General features: G+C 48.3%; 1 protein-coding gene across 6 annotated transcripts in view; it reads left to right on the top strand.

Moving 5' to 3' along the window:
- The window catches only part of Tipin (TIMELESS interacting protein), a 38,474-nt gene continuing 17,701 nt past the window's right edge, over positions 1-20,773 (top strand). For 3 of the 6 annotated variants that reach the window (XM_045160678.1, XM_045160680.1, XM_045160677.1), the window contains exons 1-2: positions 1-60; positions 653-758. Coding sequence is in view for 3 of the 6 variants with exons in the window: in XM_045160674.1 (XP_045016609.1) it covers positions 12,500-14,620 (2,121 nt within the window). In the remaining 3 variants the exon portion in view is untranslated. Of the gene's footprint in view, positions 61-652; positions 759-7,941; positions 8,236-12,287; positions 15,190-20,773 lie in introns of those variants that run through there. The other 3 variants (XM_045160674.1, XM_045160676.1, XM_045160673.1) reach the window with 3 other exon arrangements.

Here is a 20,773-nt window from a genome sequence, read left to right as displayed (position 1 = left end):
TGTGGGCCCCAGCGCGCTTGGAATAAAATCCTCTTGCAGTTTGCATCAAGACCGCTTCTCGTGAGTGATTTGGGGTGTCGTCATATCCGGGCAGAGCGCGGGGGGGGGGGGGGGACCCCCTGCTGGGGTGTTTTCCTTCAGTTCTATTCCCAAGGACCCATGAAAGTCAGCTACACATGTGGCACAGGCATCTGGAGTTTGTTTGCAGTGGCTGGAGGCCCTAGTGTGCCCACTCTCTCTGCCTTTCTTTCTTTCTCCAATAAGTAAATAAATTGGCTTTAAAAAAATTTTTAAAGAGTTCCACTCTTGTCTTTTTCCAGGTAGGGTCTCTCTCTCTCTAGCCCAGGCTGACTGGAATTCACTATGCAGTCTCAGGAGACCTGTTTTCCAAAGTTCAGAGAGTGCCTGGACAGCAACAACAGAGAGCTGCATACAAACCAGACAGGCGGAACTCCTCTAGGAAATTCTAACGGGCGGAAAACAGACGGCTTCAGGCAAAGCCGGGGCTGCGCGAGGGGGCCGTGGCCGCGGAGCTGCGTTCTGGGGCTCCGCCCAGGCTGTGCGCAGTTTGGCGCCAAACTCCCGGGGCTGTTCTCCCGGCGGGAAGTTCTCAAGTCTCGCGAGAACTCCCCGAGAGTTCTTTTCCCGCCAGGCGCTGGATTCCCCTGTGTTCTGTGGCCAGTGTCGTTTGCGTGGGGTGAGAGCGGCCTTCGCGAGAAGCTGTCCCGGAGGCCGGGCTGCCTGGCGGGAGAGTGTGGGTGAGTAGCGGGGGCCGGGAGAGAAGGCTGGGGGAGGACTGAGGTGGGAGGCGTTGAGTTTTCGGGGCTGCCTGCCTGGAGGCTCAGAGCGGCGCATCCTTCCCACGGTGCAGCGCTGGCCTGTGCACTGTTATGCCCAGGTACCACGGAGAGAGTCAGACACGTATGCAACAGCAAAGAGCTTTATTCTGGCTTAAGCTCGGACTCTTGACTTCACCAAGGTAGTGCATCTGTTCAAGAGCCCTGAGCAGCAGGGGGGGGGGGGAGTGCAGGTTTTTATAGGGATTTGAACGAAGAAGTAGGGAGAAGTAGGGGAATGGTTACGTGATTGGTTGATTTAAGCACTAACTGCACTTGTATTTTTCTGATAGGCTTAGGATGCTGGTGGGCAGGGGGCTAGGGGAATTCCAAGCAGATTAGATAACCTTTATTGTGATTGGTTATATGTATTTGAGGAACTTTAAACAAACTTATTTAAAGCAAACTTTGTCTATGACCACAGGAACTTATGGTGCAGATAGTTTATTCCCCCTTATCAGGAAACTGACCTTGCTGGTGTAGGACCCCCCAAAGCGGGGACCCCACGCTCTGCCCGCCCGATATGGTGACACCCCAAATCACTCACGAGAAGTGGTCTTGATGCAAACTGCTAGAGGATTTTTATTCCAAGCGTGCTGGGGCCCACAGTAGTACACCATGCAGGGGTAGAGGACTGCAGAGCCCCGAATGCAGGAACGGGACAGTTTTTATAGGATTTCTAACAGAGCCTGTACATTAGGCCAGTCATTTCTTTTTTTTTAAATTAATTAATTAATTTATTTATTTGAGAGCGACAGACACAGAGAGAAAGACAGATAGAGGGAGAGAGAGAGAGAGAGAGAATGGGCACGCCAGGGCTTCCAGCCTCTGCAAACGAACTCCAGACGCATGCGCCCCCTTGTGCATCTGGCTAACGTGGGACCTGGGGAACTGAGCCTCGAACTGGGGTCCTTAGGCTTCACAGGCAAGTGCTTAACCGCTAAGCCATCTCTCCAGCCCAAGACTAATTATTTCTTAACATCAGGAGCCCGAGTGGTGCGAGCCAGTCAGTTTATGCCACTCCATAGTTTCTAAGCCAATTAGTTTAAATTACTCAAGCCCCCTGTGGACCAATCAGTTTCCTATGACCTTGGTGGTCAGCATTTGTGTGGGTCCTTGGGTGGGGGTAGCAAAGTGTGGTCTAAGGCAGGTTGCTACGACTTACAGTGCGGGCTACAAAGATTTATGGTGTGGGCTGTTTACAGAAACCAAATAAGCGGTTTACTCCATTACTCATTTCCCATCCTTGAGGGCTATCTCAGGCCCTTTTTACCTAGTTTTATATTAGGAGCGGGCTCTGATATAATGAAAAGAGGGATTCTTTACTTACTTCCAACAAAGAGTAGAGCCTGGAATTTGAGGTATGCAGGGGCTGCTTAAGGTCCTTTTGGAGCATGATAGTATTTCTGGGCTTCTGGATTCTTGGGCCTTTCACTGGGAAGCAGAAACTTAGGCCTATTGATGATTCTGAGACTTATTATGGCTTCCTGAGCCCTTCATGTACCGGGGCTTCTAGCCCTGAAGGCGACCCACAAGTGACAGGTGGGAGGAAGGATTAGCTACACAAGCAGCCTGTGGGGGCGCACCCCTTTAATCCCAGCACTCGGGGGGCAGAGGTAGTAGGATCGCTGTGAGTTTGAGGCCACCCTGAGTATACACAGTGAATTCCAGGTCAGCCTGGGCCAGAGCGAGACCCTACCTCTGAAAAAAAAAAAAAAAAAGAAAGATTGACTAGCCAGGACTAGCTTGAGAAGGTTTGGTGTTGTAAATATGCAGACATCAGGCTTAGAGGTCTTTTAAAGCAAGGATCCTTCATTTCTGGTTTCTCGGGTGACAATTGAAAGGGAAACTCCTCTTCTGACCAGATCTGGTCCTGGGTGGAGCCTGTCAGTCATTCACTTGGTCACCCCAAGCTAAAAGAGGTGGGCAGAGTTATTTCCTTAATGAAGTAATGTACTGTATCCAAGAAGCCTTTCTCTTGATGTACTTTCTTGCAGAACCTGTTTGCTTTCCTAAGTTCTAACTCAAAAATTATAACTTTTTTTTCAGGCAAGTCCAATAGACTGCCTTTTTTTTTTTTTAAGGTAGGGTTTCACTCTAGCTCAGGCAGACCTGGAAGTCATTATGTAGTCTCAGAATGGCCTAGAATGTGTGGCGATCCTCCTACCTCTGCCTTCCAAGTGCAGTGATTAAAGACATGTGCTACCAGGCCCAGTTGGTTTTGTTTTGTTTTGTTTTTCGAGGTAGGGTCTCACTCTGCTCCAGGCTGACCCGGAATTAACTCTATCATCTCAGGGTGGCCTTGAACTCATGGCAGTCCTCCTACCTCTGCCTCCCGAGTGCTGGGATTAAAGGCACAGGCCCAGTTCTTAAAACAATATTTTATTTATTTATTTGCCAGCACAGAGATAGAGATTGGGCATGACAAGGTCTCTGGCTGCTACAAATATACTCCAGTTGCATGCACCAGTATGCATCTGGCTTTATGTGAGTACTGGGGGATTGAACCTAGGTCATTAGGCTTTGCAGGCAAGTGCTTTAACTGCTGAGCCATCTCTCCACCCCCTTAAAACTTTCTCCTTTTTTAAAAAATTCCCTGGGGCCAGGTGTGGTGGTGCATGCCTTCAATCCCAGCACTCAGGAGGCAGAGGTAGGAGGATCCCGATGAGTTCGAAGCCACCCTGAGACTCCATAATGAATTCCAGGCTAGTCTGGACTAGAGTGAGACCCTACCTCAATAAAACAAAACAAACAAACAAACAAAAGTTCCCTGGGGATGGAACCCCTTTACTGAGCTTCTAAGCAAACAGCAGCCTGTAGGTCTCCCTGCCTCCTGCCCAGTGCCTCAGGCCCCACTGATTTCTTTTTCCTTATTGATAACTTCCATAATTATAGACAATAAAGCATGATCATTCCATTCTCCCGCTGCTGACCTTCCTTTTGTTAAGACTTATTTGGGAGAGAGAATGGGCACACCAGACCCTTCAGGGGCTGAAAACTAACTCCAGATGCATGGTCCCCTTGTGTGCATGTACAACATTGTGCGCTTGCATCACTGCATCTGCCTTGATTTGAATATGAGCTTTTTAAAAAAAATTTTTACTTATTTATTAGAGACACTGAGAGAGTGAGAGAGAATGGGCATGCCAGGGCTTCTAGCCATTGCAAACGAAGTACAGACGCATGTGCTCGGCTCTTAATTTCTTATTTTAGAGATAAAGAATGGGTGAAACAGAGCATCTAGCCACTACAAACAAACACCTAGATGCATGTGCCACCTTGTGCATTTGGCTTACATGGGTACTGGGGAGTCGAACTTGGGTCCTTAGGTTTCACATGCAAGCGCCTTAACTGCTAAGTCATCTCTCCAGCCCTTTATTCTTACATTCTTTCCACCACCTCTTCTGCAGTAGTCCCTGAGCCTTGGAAGGTGTGATACTCAGTGCTGAACACTGTCATTTCTTCTGAACATTTTGAGTTTCCTTAGTAGTCACTGTCATCTGAAAAGAGAAGCTTCTGTAACCAAAAGTGAGAGAGAGAGCCAGGCATGGTGGTACATACCTTTAATTCTAGCACTGGGGAGGCAGAAGTAGGAGGATTGTGGTGAGTTCAAGACCACCCTGAGAATACATACTACATAGTGAATTCCAGGTCAGCCTGGTCTAGAGCAAGACCCTCCCTCAAAACAACCAAAAAAGAAAAACAAAAAACAAAAAATGCTGGGTGTGGTGGCCCAAGCCTTTAATCCCAGCACTCAGGAGACAGAGGTAGGAGGATTGCCTTGAGTTCAAGGCCACCCTAAGACTAAGTAAATTCCCCTGCAAACAAACTCTAGAAGCACCCCCCCCCCCACGCGTCTGACTACTGTGAAACCCTACCTCAAAAATCCACAGGGGAAAAAAAGTAAGTGAGAGCAGCATTAATATATGGGCATAAATATAAATAGAGGGAAGCTTGGTGGGCATAATATATGCATTTAATCAGACAGCAGTACCAGTTTCCTTACTAGAGTTTATAACCATCCCAGCCACAGGCTTTTGGTTAGGTTTTTAGTGCCAACCATGAATTCCCTCTTGTGCAGTGGGCTTCAAATCCAATTTGAACATCTTAACTTTATAAAATACTATGAAAAATCAGTTTATTGATAAGGCCTACTTCATGCTTTGCCATACTTAACATAGTTTGTACCTCGTTAAGTTCCAAGCTTGGCTGGAGATGGCTCAGCAGTTAAGGCACTTGTCAACCAAGCCTAATGACCCATTTAAATAGTTTAAACCATTCAGTGGCTTAAATTCTTTAAACAGTTGAAATTTTTAAGTCAAATTTTAATGTGATCAGCCTTACATTGTTGTCAAAGATTCACCTAGCTATAATGGATGTAAAGAGGCAGAAGTAGCTAGGAGTAGCGGGGTGAGTTTGGGAATTGGTTTTTGAGATAGGGAGGAATAGAGTTAAGGAATAATTAGAAAAAGAATTGAACAGGGTATTTTGCGATGGGAGAAGGAAGTGTGAAGATGACTGCCTTGCATAGCTGGATGTAACTCACTTGCACTGAGAAACTTTACAAGTCCAGTTTTGTACATGAAGACTTAACAGGTGTCTTTGAGACATTGGTGAGCTACAAAATGGACAGTAGGATCTGAAGCCTCAAGTTGAAGCTAAGTATAGAGATAAATACATGTGTATGGAAGCTATGTGCATGAATTGAGTTAGAGGACCTAGGATGGCATCTTAGATACTTAGTGGTCAGAAAAAATGTACCCACAAGAAATTCAGGAGCCAGGTGTGGTGGTGCATACCTTTAATCCCAGCACTTGGGAGACAGGTAAGAGTATCTCTGTGAGCTCCAGGCCAGCCTGAGACTACGTAGTGAATTCCGGGGTTGGCCTGGACTCAAGTGAGACCCTACCTCAAAAAAAAAAAAAAAAATCAGAAGTATCCAGAAAGGGAGAAACCAAGATATTAATATATTGCACATACAAAGGGAAATAGTCTTCTTCTTCTTTTTAAATTATTTATTTGTTTAACACAGAGAGAATGGGTTCACCAGGGCTTCCAACCACTGCAAGCAGATTCCAGATGCATGTGCCACCTTGTGCATCTGGCTTTATGTGGGTATTGGGGAATCAAAACTTGGTCCTTAGGATTTGCAGTTAAGTACCTTAACTGCTGATCCATCTCTCCAGCCCCTTTTTTTCTTTTTTCTCTTTTGTGGTGGTGTCTTACTGTATCCCACCCTGACACTTATTCTATAGTCCCTCTTATCTCTGCCTTCCCAGTGCTGGGATTAAATGTCTCCCCCACTTTTTTTTTTTCCAAGGTAAGGTCTCAATCAAGCCCAGCTTGACCTTGAATTCATTACCTATTCTTAGGGTAGCCTTTAACTTGAAGTGACAAAACTGATGCCATGATAGTGAAAGGCAGGATGGAAAATTTTAAGATGAACTTTGTGAAGAAACAGATGGCTGCTACAAAACAGCTAGGGGGAACCTGAACTTTATGTTTCAGGAAGAGTAAAACAAAAATAGGCAGCAGGTGGCCCAAGATATGGATTGGGCCAACAAATTTCGAGAAAAACAAGAATGAGGAAACAGTCTCCCAAGATAGCCTAACTGGGGGGCTTGAACTCTGGTTGTGCAAAGAAAAGATATGTTGACATAACTGTACCAGTGAAGTTGCAACAAAGGTTAACACTTCCTGCTATGCAAACACCCTTGTAAAACCTTCCTTTCCCGCCCTTGCTAAAGAAACCCTTTAAAAAGAAACACCCAAAAAGGCTCGGGGTCGATTTCTCTGTCTCCTGCGTGAGATAAGTGTTGACCCCAGAGCTCTGGTCTTCCCGAATAAAGCCTCATGCTTTTGCAGCAAGCTCAGTCTCCTGTGTGTCTTTGGGTACGTGCTCTCCCGAGACTTGAATGGGGGGGGGGGTCTCCCTCTGGGGTCTTTTATTTGGGGGCTCGTCCGGGATTTGCATGTCTACCCAGGACTCCGGAGACCCCCTTGGAGGTAAGCAGAATTTTTAAAAGTGTGAGTGTCTGCGGTGCCGCTTGTCTGAATAATTTCTATTGCTCTGATATGTTTTACTTTTGGTTTGGGCAGCTGTTGTTCAGGGCCATAAGGACCTAACAATGGTGGTTGGCGGGACCACAGGCTGCAATCCTGGGGGACGCTCCAGGATCTGAGGAGAGTCAGGGTTGCCTGACAGTCTCCTATCTGGCGAAGGAGGAACGTGTTTTTCTCCTTCGGGAGAAACCATGGAGGCCTCTTCCATCTGAATTTGACTTTTTGTTCCGGACGCACCAGAGGCGCCACGTTTTTTTGTTCTTTTTTTTTTTTTTTTTTTTGTCAGAGTCTATCGTGTGTTTGTTTGCAGACTCTTGTTTCTAACTATGGGACAGACTGTGACGACCCCCCTGACTCTGATGGTATCCCATTTCTCTGAAGTTAGAAGTAGGGCTCATGACTTGTCTGTGGAAATTAAAAAAGGTAGATGGGAGACCTTCTGCTCCTCTGAGTGGCCCACCTTTAATGTTGACTGGCCGCCAGAGGGAACATTTGATCTAACCATTATCTCTGCTATTTAAGAAGGGACCACATTCTCACCCAGATCAACAGCCATACATCTTGGTCTGGGAGAGCCTAGTGACGGATCCCCCGGTGTGGGTCAAGCCCTGGATCCACCCCCCGCCACGGTCAGGCTCCCGAGTCCTGGCAGTGGCCCAACAAGCCACGAGAGAACCAAGCCGAATAGCCCCGGACCCCTCGGCTCAGCCCAAAATATATCCTGAAATAGAGGACCCTCCCGAGTGGCCCTCTGCCCTGATTTCGCCTCCCCCACCTTACCCCGCTGCTCTCCCCGCCCCAGCTCTGGCTGAAGGAGGAGGAGATGGCCCTGCTTCAGGGACTAGAAGCCGGAGGGCCCGAAGTCCTGAGGGGCCTGATTCAACCGTGGCCCTGCCCTTAAGAGCCTTTAGTCCTCCCCCTGACCCCAACGCAAATCCTCAGGCTCTTGAACTTCTTCAATACTGGACTTTCTCGTAGGCCGATCTCTACAATTGGAAGTCTAACCATCCCTCTTTTTCAGACAACCCCTCTACCCTTACAGGCTTGATGGACTCCCTCATGTTTTCTCATCAACCCGCTTGGGATGTCAACAGCTTTTGCAGTTTCTCTTCACTACTGAAGAGCACAAACGCATCCTCTTGGAAGCCCGCAAGAATGTCCCCGGCCCAAACTGGCAGCCTACCCAGCTCCCAAATGAAATCGATATGGGATTCCCCCTTACCCAACCTGAATGGGATTACAACTCGACTGAAGGTAGGGAGTGACTGACAGTCTACCGCCGGGCTCTAATGGCAGATCTCAGGGGGCTGCCTGCTGCCCCACGAATCTGGCTAAGGTAAGAGGTCCTTCAAGGGCCTACGGAGCCTCCCTCTGTTTTCTTAGAACGCTTGATGGAGGCTTACCAGAGATATACTCCATTTGATCCTACTTCTCCAGGTCAACAGGCAGTAATAACAATGGCATTCATAGGGCAGTCCGCCCCAGACATTAAAAAGAAATTACAACGTCTGGAGGGTTTACAGGATTTCGCTTTGACAGACATAATTAAGGAAGCTGAGAAGGTTTATCATAAGAGACAGAGGAAGAAAAGAAAGATGGAGAAAAAAAGGAGGCAGAATAGAGAGAAAATAGACGTGAAAGGAGACAAGAAAGGAACTTGAGTAGGATATTGGCCAAAGTGATAGGAGAAAAAGAAAGAGCATCAGGATCAGGAAGGCCTAGACAGCCAGGATACCTGGGCAACAGGCAAACAAGGAATAAGGGACCTGAGGGCTTTAGGAAGCCCCTTGAGAAGGATCAATGTGCGTATTGCAAGGAAAAAGGACATTGGGTTCGCGAATGCCCCAAGAAGAAAGGAGCAAACTCAAAGATTCTACACCTTGAGGAAGATGACTAGGAAAGATGGGGCTCGGACCACCTCCCTGAGCCTAGGGTAACCTTGACAGTGGAGGGGACTCCTATGAATTTCTTAGTGGATTCTGGAGCTGAATTTTCTGTTTTAAAAGAGCCATTGGGAAAATTAAAAAATAAAAAGACTATGGTAATTGGGGCTACCGGAAAGAACAAATATTCCTGGACCACCTACCGTACTGTGGACTTGGGGAAAGGGCATGTTATGTACTCGTTTCTGGTCATACCAGAATGCCCCATGCCACTGTTGGGAAGAGATTTATTGACTAAACTAAAGGCACAGATTTGCTTCACCCCCAAGGGACTGCAAATAGATTGGGAAACCCCTTCCACTGTGGTCCTGGCTCTCCACCTTGAGGAGGAATACTGCCTCTATGAAAGCCAAAAGCTAAAGTCACCTGGACCCAACCTCCAACGGTGGCTAACTGATTACCCCATGGCATGGGCTGAAACCAGGGGCATGGGGATGGCAAAGGAGGTGACCTCCATTATAATAGAACAAAAGGCAGATACAACACCGGTCAGAGTTCGCCAGTACCCCATGAGCCACGAAGCTCAAAGAGGCATCCGCCCTCATATACAGAGACTTATGTCTCAGGGCATTCTGAAACCTTGTCAGTCACCCTGGAATACTCCTTTACTTCCAGTCAAAAAGCCAGGCACCAACGACTATCGTCCGGCACAGGATCTAAGGGAAGTTAATAAAAGAATACAGGACATTCACTCTACAGTCCCTAACCCCTATAACCTCCTCAGTTCACTGCCCCCTGAACGGCAATGGTATACTGTTCTAGACTTAAAAGATGCTTTTTTTCTGCCCGAGACTGCATCCGAACAGCCAGCCCATATTTGCTTTTGAGTGGAGGGACCCTGAATCTGGTCAAACAGGGACAGCTGCCTTGGACAAGATTGCCCCAGGGATTCAAAAACTCCCCCACTCTTTTTTAATGAGGCTCTACATTGGGACTTGGCTCCCTTCAGGGCCAATAAGCCTCAGGTGACTTTATTACAATATGTGGACAACTTGCTCTTAGCTGCCTCCACATGGCAAGAATGTCAACAAGGTACTGAAAACTTGCTTACTGAACTGGGGAAGTTGGGATACAGGGCATCTGCAAAGAAAGCTCAGATCTGCCAATCTGAAGTGACCTATCTGGGGTATACTTTTAAAAGAAGGAAAATGATGGTTGACTGAGGCCAGAAAAAAGACAGTGATCCAGTTCCCAGTCCCAACCACCCCAAGACAAGTAAGAGAATTTCTGGGTACTGTTGGCTTCAGTAGACTTTGGAAACCTGGGTTCACCACCTTAGTGGCCCCCCTGTATCCTCTGACTAAAGAAAAGGGGCATTTTGAGTGGACCCCTACCCACCAAGAAGCCTTTGATAAAATCAAACGGGCTCTGCTAATGGCCCTGGCCCTGGCCCTGCCGGACCTAACCAAACCTTTCACTCTTTATGTTGATGAAAGGGCAGGAAAAGCCCGAGGAGTCCTCACTCAGGCTCTGGATCCCTGGAAGAGGCCAGTTGCGTACCTGTCAAAAAGATTAGATCCTGTGGCCAGCGCTGGCCTTCCTGTCTGAAGGCGATAGCAGCAGTAGCCCTCTTAATCAAAGATGCTGACAAATTAGCTTTGGGACAAGCAGTGACTGTAATTGCACCCCATACCTTTGAAAGCATAATCCGGCAGCCCCCAGACTGATGGATGACAAATGCCCGCATGACTCATTACCAAAGTCTGTTGCTAATGGAAAGAATAACCTTTTCACCCCCAGCTGTTCTAAACCCGGCCACTCTGCTGCCCAAAGCAAACGAGTCCTCCCCAGTGCACCGCTACATGGACATCCTGGCCGAGGAAACAGGACTACGAGAGGACCTACGAGATCAGTCCTGGCCACGAAGCCCAAACTAGTATACTGATGGCAGTAGCTGCCTGGTCGAAGGTAAACGGATGGCCGGGGCAGCAGTGGTGGTCAGGAAACAGACAGTCTGGGCCAGCAGGTTGCCTGAGGGGACTTCCGCCCAAACAGCAGAACTCATTGCCCTAACTCAGGCCTTGCGAATGGCAAAAGGAAAAACCATCAACATCTACATGGACATCAGGTATGCCTTCGGTACTGCACATGTTCATGGGGCCATATACAAACACAGAGGCCTACTGACCTCAGCAGGGAAAGACATTAAAAACAAAGAAATATTAAGCCTCTTAGAAGCCATCCACCTGCCTGCCAAGGTAGCCATAATCCATTGCCCAGGACATCAAAAGGGACAAGACTCGATTGCTAGGGGAAACCGAATGGCAGACCAGGCAGCAAAGACAGCTGCCCAGGGGCCTCAGATTATGATCATAGAACAAACAGGTGATTGCATCACTGACTGGGACTCCAACTTTAACTATACACCAGAGGAACATCAACTTACAGAGAAATTAGGTTTTCAATCTGAGACACATCATGGAGTCAGGAAGACAAAGGATGGAAAGATGGTCCTTCCCCCAGGAAGAAGGTAAAAAATATGTGACCAATTTACATCATTTAACTCATCTAGGGGCCAAGCATCTAAAGACTCTGAGTAAGTCCTCTAAATACCACATGATGGGGCTCCCTGACCTATTAGAAACTGTAACAAAACACTGTGTATCCTGGATATTCAAAATGTTCTCCAGGGAAGAGATTACGTGGAGACAGACCTGGAGCCTACTGGGAGGTTGACTTCACAGAGATTAAGCCAGCCAAATATGGCAATAAGTATTTACTAGTTTTTATGCTCTTTTTTAAAAATTATTTATTTATTTATTTGAGAGCGACAGACATAGAAAGACAGGGAGAGGGAGAGAGAGAGAGAATGGGCGCGCCAGGGCTTCCAGCCTCTGCAAACGAACTCCAGACACGTGCGCCCCTTTGTGCATCTGCCTAACGTGGGACCTGGGGAACCGAGCCTTGAACCGGGGTCCTTAGGCTTCACAGGCAAGCGCTTAACTGCTAAGCCATCTCTCCAGCCCTTTACTAGTTTTTATAGACACTTTTTCAGGATGGGTGGAAGCTTATTCTACCAAGACTGAAACTGCCAATGTAGTAGCCAAGAAGATCTTAGAAGAAATCCTCCCAAGATTTGGAATTCCTAAGGTAATTGGGTCCGATAATGGACCTGTCTTCGTTGCCCAGGTAAGTCAGGGTTTGGCCAAATACCTGGGGAGTAATTGGAAATTACATTGTGCTTACAAGCCCCAGAGTTCAGGACAGGTAGAGAGGGTGAATAGAACTTTAAAAGAGACCTTGACTAAATTAGCCCTGGAGACCGGTGGGAAAGACTGGACAGCCCTCCTTCCCTTTGCCCTGTTCCGGGTCCAAAACACCCCTGGGAAATTTAAACTCACCCCCTATGAAACTCTTTTGGCGGGACCACCTCCACTTACTGAATCAGGTGGGGTACCTGACCCTAGCACTAATTTCTCTAAATCTCTGTTTGCCCACATGAAAGCGCTTGAAGTGGTCAGACACAAGGCCTGGGAACAACTTAAAACAGCTTATGAGGTTGGAGATTTAAAGCTCTTCCACAAGTTCCAGGTGGGAGATGCCGTGCTGATAGAAGACACCGTGCTGGAAATTTAGAACCTCGCTGGAAGAGCCCCTACCTCATCCTACTGACCACACCAACAGCCATAAAGGTTGAAGGGGTACCTGCCTGGATCCATGCATTTCATGCTGAGCTCACCTCGCCGCCAGACCCTGAATGGCAAGCTGAGAGGACGGACAATCCTCTCAAGCTTAGACTTTGCCGTGTGGCTTCTCCTTCTCCAGCTAAGTGATGCCTTCAACCCACATGCCCCCCAAAGGTTGACTTGGCAGGTGATCTCCCAGACCGGGGATGTGATATGGAGCATCTCAAAAGATGCCCCCCCCTGGAGTTGGTGGCCGCCACTGTATCCAGATCTCTGTCAGCTGGCAGCAGGCTTAGAAACTTGGGACATACCTGAGGTAGGCCCCAGGGAGAGCACTCCGGTATGCCTATCTGGGAGCTGCCCCTGCCCGTCAAAAGGAATAGAGGGAAAAAATTTAGGCTGTAGTCACCCACAACTGAGAGCTGAGCTCCGAAAGCATGACATCTATGTCTGTCCCAGAAATGGGAGAGATCGAAGTACAGCTGTCAAATGTGGAGGGGCAGAACAATACTTTTGTAAGAGCTGGGGATGTGAAACAACTGGAACTACCTACTGGAAACCTCAGTCCAATTGGGATGCTATTACCCTTAACCGTGCATCCCCCTATGAAAAGGAGACCCCAGGCCTCCAGAAATCCCATTGCTCAGGGTCCGAGGCCTCAGGGCACTGCCTACGACCTTTTAGTCCTGGTGGCCACCGCTGTAAACCCGAGGTCTGGACGGGGCAAGGGCCCTGCCTAAGTTTTACATGCAACCCTCTAAACATAACCTTTACTGGACCTGGGAAAAAGGCTAGAGACTGGATCAAGGGGAGACAATGGGGGTTACGCCTCTACATGTCTGGCAGGGACGCAGGCCTCCTCATGACTATAAGGCTAAAAATAGAAAGCTGTACATCATTGCCCATAGGACCTAATCCAGTATTGGCTGAGCAAGGCCCCCTAGCCCCATTACCTCCGCATCTGCAAAAACCTGTGCCTGGCCCCACCACTGTCAATGTGGTCCCGGAGCCCCCATCTATCTCTACTGGGGCCCATAAGGGAATGCACCATCAGCCCCCAGTGGAGACAGGACAAAGATTATTTAACCTGGTGCAGGGAGCTTTTCAGGTCCTCAATGTCACCAACCCGGAAGCCACCTCCTCCTGCTGGCTCTGTTTGTCATCAGGCCCCCCTTACTATGAAGGCCTGGCCTTGACGGGAACTTTCAATATTTCTGACCATTCTGAAGGACAGTGCTCTTGGTGGTCTCAAAATAAGCTCACTCTGACTGAAGTGTTTGGAAGGGGGCTCTGTATAGGTAAGGTGCCTCCTACCCATCAGCATCTCTGCAATTCTTCTGTAACTCTTAACCAAACAGAGATAAACAAGTACCTGGTGCCAGGGGATAATCTGTGGTGGGCATGCAATACCGGACTAACCCCTTGTGTCTCCACTATGGCCTTTGATCAGTCTAAACATTTCTGTGTCATGGTCCAGCTTGTCCCCCGCATTTACTACCACCCTGAGGAAGTAGTCATCGATGAATATGACTATCGACCCACCCGACTCAAAAGGGAGCCTGTATCCCTTACCCTAGCAGTCCTGCTTGGGTTAAGGGTGACCGCCGGTGTGGGGACAGGGACCGCAGCCCTGATCACAGGACCACAACAATTAGAGAGAGGACTTGGTGAATTACATGCTGTCATTACTGAGGATCTCCAAGCCTTAGAAAAATCTGTTAGCAATTTGGAAGAGTCCCTAACCTCCTTGTCTGAGTTAGTCTTACAAAACCAGAGGGATCTGGGTTTGCTGTTCCTAAAAGAAGGCGGGTTATGTGCTGCCTTAAAGGAAGAATGTTGCTTTTATGTAGATCACTCAGGAGCTATCAGAGACTCTATGAGCAAACTCAGAGAAAGGCTAGGAAAACGTCACAGGGAAAGGGAGGCTAACCAAGGATGGTTTGAGGGATGGTTTAACAAATCCCCCTGGATGACCACTCTGCTCTCTAGTCTAATGGGACCATTAATAGTTCTGCTCCTAATGCTTACAATTGGACCTTGCATAATTAATAAACTTATTGCTTTTATTAGGGAACGAGTGAGTGCAGTCCAGGTCATGGTACTTAGACAACAATACAGGGGCCTTCCAAGGCAAGAAGAAACTGATATTTAGTCATTTGGTCCTCCTAATTCCAAGATTAGAGTTAATAAACCCGGTCCCCCTGGAAAAAGACCAATACGGAAATAAAGTTCTAGGATTAGAACTATTCAGAAAAAGAAGTGGGGAATGAAAGGCAGGACAGAAAATTTTAAGATAAACTTTGTGAAGAAACAGATGGCTGCTACAAAACAGCTAGGGGGAACCTGAACTTTATGTTTCAGGAAGAGTAAAACAAAAATAGGCAGCAGGTGGCCCAAGATATGGATTGGGCCAACAAGTTTCGAGAAAAACAAGAATGAGGAAACGGTCTCCCAAGATAGCCTAACCAGGGGCTTAAACTCTAGTTGTGCAAAGATAAGGTGTGTTGACATAAATGTACCAGTAAAGTTGCAACAAAGGTTAACTCTTCCTGCTCTGTAAATACCCTTGTAAGTCCTTCCCTTCCTGCCCTTGCTAAAGAAACCCTTTAAAAAGAAGCACCCAAAAATGCTCGGGTCGATTCCTCTATCTCCTGCGTGAGATGTGTTGACCCCAGACAGAGCTCTGGTCTTCCTGAATAAAGGCTCATGCTTTTGCAGCAAGCTCAGTCTCCTGTGTGTCTTTGGGTGCGTGCTCTCCCGAGACTTGAATGAGGGTCTCCCTCTGGAGTCTTTCAGTTGACCTTGAATTCATTACCTGCTCTTAGGGTAGCCTTTAACTTGAAGTGACAAAACTGATGCCATGATAGGCTTCACTAAGATGTCACCCTAACTAGGCTTAAGTTTCAGTTTCCCGGAGAGGCAGGCAAGACTTGTGGGCTATTAATCAACAGTGACCCTGACATGTGGCTGGGAAGATAGCCATCCAGGGACCTGAGTCATTCCTGGAGGCATGTCCAAACATGTCCCTTTTGTGCATTTCATCCCAGCTAATCAAAGGCATACAACTGTTAACTGCTGCGTGCCTAGCCAATCACGTTAAAGATGACCTAACACGCATGGAATTCCTCTAGCTGTGTTTAAAAGGGGTTTGTGTGCTCCTCTGGGGGGCCACCATTTTGTATGAATGTTTGACCCCCACATGCTGGCTGATTCTGCAGAATAAATGCTCTTTGTGTTTACGTATATTTGAGTCTGGGTATTCTGCAATTTGCGTACCCTTACATTTGGGAGATCATCTGGGGTAGCTGGAGGATCCCCCCCCAGACTCAATAGTGGAGTGTTTCTAGGGGAGCAATTGGTTCTCCGCCAATCAGTGAGTTGGGGCGCCCCTCTGTACTGAGTGTCTTTGCTCCGCTCTGCTTGTTTTTCAGGTAAATCTGGTTCTAGTGTCTGGACACAATCTGGAGGCCCATGAAGGACAGGCGAACATGCTAATTAACACTTCTGGGGTAGGGGGTTTCGAGGACGCTCTGGACCCCCATCTGTTGGAGGAGCCTGATAGCTCCAGTCTGTTTTTTTTTTTTTTTTTTTTGAGATAGGGTCTCACCCTAGTCCAGGCTGACCTGGAGTTCACTATGTAGTCTCAGGTTGGCCTTGAACTCACTGTGATCCTCCTACCTCTGCCTTCAGAGTGCTGGGATTAAAGGCATGCGCCACCACGCCTGGCTCTGACTCTAGTTTTGATAAATACTAACCAAGCCTGTTCACAGGGATAGGCTGCTGTCAGCATCATTTTGGTTTCTTTTTCACTTCCTGGGAAATTTGTTTCTGTGTCTGTGTGTTTGTGTCTTGACATGGATGGAGCCTTTCCCTTAACCCACCTGGATCCCAACAGCCTTGCAGGTAAGGAGAGACTGAGAGTCTATTGTCAGATTCTGATGGGGGTCTCCAAGAGGCTGCAAGGAAGCCCACAAATTTATTTAAAGTAGGACAGGTTAGACAAGGGAAGGAGGAAAGCTCAGGGGCCATTTTAGAGAGGCTACTAGAAGCATACTGGACCTATATGCCCCTGGACCTTGAAGCAAGAGAAAACCCTGCCCTGAGAACCTAACTGACTTGTTATTCTTGAACCTTCCTCCATTGCCTAGCTCCCGAACCCTGTCTCTGTTTCCTGGAACCCAGGAAGCCACCACCCTGCCTGCGGTCACTTTTGGCCTAGCCAAGCAATGCCAGGTGGACTCCTCCAATCAGAATCCACTTTATATGGAAAGTCCCCTGAGGAAGACCCCCTCCCTAGCTCTGTGCTTTTTCCCTATATAAACCCTGTGAAGTTGCTATTCAGGGCTCTTCACCCCTCCTGCGTGAGGACTCTGTTGAGCCCCGGTGCACTGGTACCTCAATAAACACCTCTTGCTGCATTGTATCGAGAAGTGTCAGTGTCAGTCTTTGGGGTTTCGCTCGATTCCCGAGACTTGGAGTCCCTCCGTGAGGAGGGGTCCCAACATTTGGGGGCTCGTCCGGGATCCGAGTAGACCCCAGACTCACATTCACGGTCTCGGAGGTAAGAAGGCGCCCTTGTCCACTAGTCTGTATATTTGTCTGGCTGTTTTTCTGTTTGTCTGTTCTTCCCTGAATTCTGGAAAGACACTTTCGCTTCGCAGGTGTGTCATGGCACCTTGAGGGCCATACACAGTGGACAGCAGACGTGCATTTATATGCCACAACCTGCAGCCCTGGGGGATGCCTCAGGAAGTCAGGAAGGCCAGGGACGCTTGGTGGCTTCCTATCTGGTGGACTCTGCCCGGTCCACATTTGTGCGAAAGTGTTGTCTGGCTCCAGACTTGGGCCATCAGAATCGTTTTCGTTTTTGTGGCAGACAAAATTTGGTCGCTTCTTCCTGACCCTGGTCTGTTTATTGTTCATTGTTTCCTTACTCTTCTATCATTTTTCTACACATAACACAATGGGACAAACTGTTTCCAGTCCCTTAGACCTGACTTTGTCTCAGTGGACTGATGTTAAGCAGAGGGTACATAGTTTATCAGTTGAGGTGATAAAAAGGAAATGGCAAACCTTTTGTGTTGCAGAATGGCCTACATTTAATGTAGGGTGGCCACTGGAGGGCACTTTTGACTTGACAGTTATTCAGGCAGTCAGACATCTTGTTTTGCTGGTACGCGGAGGACACCTGGACCAGATTCCCTACATTTTCACCTGGCAGGACTTGATCCAAGACCCCCCGGCCTGGATCAAGCCCTGGATTCCCCCACAGCCCCCTAATAAGGGCCCCCATTGGCCCTCCAAGGTTCTTTTTGCAGAATTGGAGAAAAAGACGACATCACGGATCTACCTGGAGACCCAGCCCGATCTCCTCCTCCTGGACCCATTTCCACCCTATCCACCTGTTCAGCCACCCACTGCACCCCCAGCCCTCCCTGAGTTGGGCCATTAAGGGGGCCCCGCTGCGGGAACCAGAAGTAGGAGGGCTCTTTCCCCAGACACTGCCACTGCCCTCCCACTCAGAGTGCTGCGACCCCCCCCCCCATTCCAGGGCCAGGAGAAGACCCTACACATGTACCCCTGCAGCCCCTTCAGTACTGGCCTTTCTCCTTGGCAGACTTATATAACTGGAAGGCCAATCACCCCCTTTCTCTGAGGATCCCTCCAAATTAACCGCTCTGATGGAATCCCTAGTTTTCTCTCACCAGCTGACTTGGGATGACTGCCAACAGTTGCTGCAGACTCTTTTCACAACTGAGGAAGGGGAACGCATTCTCCTCGAGGCTAGGAAAAATGTCCCTGGAGACAATGGACGTCCTACACAACTCCAGAATGTTATATATGATGGGTTCCCCTTGACCAGACCCAGATGGGACTTCAATACCCCTGACGGTAGGGAGCATCTCCGTGTCTATCGCCAGGCTCTGGTGGCTGGTCTCCGAGGGGCTGCAAGATGCCCCACCAATTTGGCCAAGGTACGAGAGGTTCTACAGGGACCCAATGAGCTCCCCTCAATGTTCCTCGAACGCCTCATGGAGGCATATTGTAGATATACGCCATTCGACCCAATGGCAGAGGAACAGAGGGCATCAGTATTAATGAGTTTTGTGGATCAGTCTGCATCAGACATCAAGAGAAAGTTACAAAGGTTAGGTGGCCTAGGGAGGTATACTCTGTCAGACATAGTTAAAGAGGTGGAAAAAATATACAATAAGAGAGAAACTAAGGGAGAGAAAGAGCAGAAAAAAGCAAAAGTACAAGAGGAAAGAGAAACTAGAAGGGATAAGAGATATGAAAAAAATATGACTCAAGATTCTGGCCACCCTAGTTAAAAATGATAAGGAAGTCATTAGACAGAAGACAACTAGACAAGGACCATTCCCGGGCAACAAGGCACCTCTAGAAAAGGACCAGTGTGCCTATTGTAAGGAAAAAGGGCATTGGGCCAAAGATTGCCCCAAAAGAAAGCCCAAAAGAATACTCAATTTGGAGAATGATGACTAGGGGAGACTGGTCTCTGACCCCCTCCCCGAGCCTAGGGTAACTCTCAAGGTGGAGGGGAAACCTATTACCTTTTTAGTCAACACGGATGCCCAACATTCAGTACTCCTGAAACCAGAAGGACCCTTTTCTGACAAAAAGTCCCGGGTCCTTGGGGCCACTGGGGGCCAACAATTTTCATGGACTACCCGAAGAACGGTGGATCTGGGCGTGGGCCGGGTATCCCACTCGTTCCTCGTAATACCAGGTTGCCCAGCCCCTTTATTAGGATGGGACTTATTGACCAAAATGGGAGCCCAAGTTACCTTTACTAATAAAGGCCCACTGGTGACCCACCGACATGGAGGCTTCACCCAAATATTAACCATGAAATTAGAAGATGAACATAGACTATTTGAAAGCCCCCAGATTAATCCAGAACTTGACGTCTGGCTAACTAAAATCCCCGGAGCTTGGTTTGAAACTGCTGGGATGGGGCTGGCCTCCCACCAACCCCTAATAATGATCAACTTAAAAGGTTCCGCCATGCCTGTTTCAATACGCCAGTACCCAATGAGTTCTGAAGCCAGGGAAGGAATTAAACCCCACATAAAGAGACTCTTAAAATTGGGGGTTCGAAAACAATGCCACTCTCCTTGGAACACCCCATTGTTGCCAGTACGGAAGCCAAATGCTAATGATTACTGCCCTGTCCAGGACTTAAGGGAAATTAACAGGAGAGTTGAAGACCTCCATCCCACTGTGCCCAACTCCTACCACCTCTTGAGCTCCCTTCCCCCAGATAGAGACTGGTATACTGTTGTTGACTTAAAAGATGCTTTTTTCTGCTTGCCACTACATGAAAAAAGTCAGCCTATCTTTGCCTTTGAATGGAAAGGTCCTGACTCTGGGATCTCTGGATAACTAACTTGGACTAGACTGCCACAAGGCTTCAAAAATTCACCTACTCTCTTTGATGAAGCCCTCCACCGAGACTTGGCCCCCTTCCAGGCCTCCAACCCCCAGGTGACTCTTCTCCAATACGTGGATGATCTCCTTCTGGCTGCTAATGACCAAGCAGACTGCAAGAAAGTTACAATTGCCCTGCTGGAGGAACTGGCCCGCTTGGGGTACCGAGCCTCCGCCAAGAAGGCCCAGATCTGCAAAAGGCAAGTGACTTATTTGGGGTACTCATTAAGAGGGGGACGGAGGTGGCTGACAGAGGCCCACAAACAGGCTGTAGAGCAGATCCTGACACCTAAGTCTGCCAAACAGGTGAGGGAATTCCTGGGCTCTGCTGGCTTCTGCCGGCTATGGATACCTGGATGTGCAACTCTGGCTGCCCCCCTCTACCCCTTGACCAAGGCCAATGCCCCTTTTCAATGGGGGGAAGAAGAACAACAGGCTTTTGACAATATCAAGCATGCCCTTCTCAAGGTGTCTGCTCTCTCCCTTCCTGACACCACCAAGCATTCTACTTGTTTGTGCATGAGCAGAAGGGAATAGCTAAAGGAGTCCTCACTCAGAGACTTGGACCCTGGAGAAGGCCAATTGCATATTTGTCCAAGAAGTTGGACCCAGTAGCGGCCGGATGGCCTCCCTGTCTTAAAATCATTGCTGCAGTGGCATTGCTCTTAAAGGATGCTGACAAATTAACCTTGGGACAGACTGTCACCATAATTGCCTCACATGCTCTGGAAAGCATTGTTCGTCAACTGCCCGACAGATGGCTCTCCAGTGCCAGGATCACCCACTATCAGTCTCCTCCTCAACTCTGACAGAGTCAGATTTGCAGCCCCCACTCAGCTAAATCCCGCCACCCTCT

This window comes from Jaculus jaculus, chromosome 10 (assembly GCF_020740685.1).
Source record: "Jaculus jaculus isolate mJacJac1 chromosome 10, mJacJac1.mat.Y.cur, whole genome shotgun sequence".
In the NCBI taxonomy this organism is placed as follows: domain Eukaryota; kingdom Metazoa; phylum Chordata; class Mammalia; order Rodentia; family Dipodidae; genus Jaculus; species Jaculus jaculus.
This window is presented reverse-complemented; position numbering and strand designations above follow the sequence as displayed.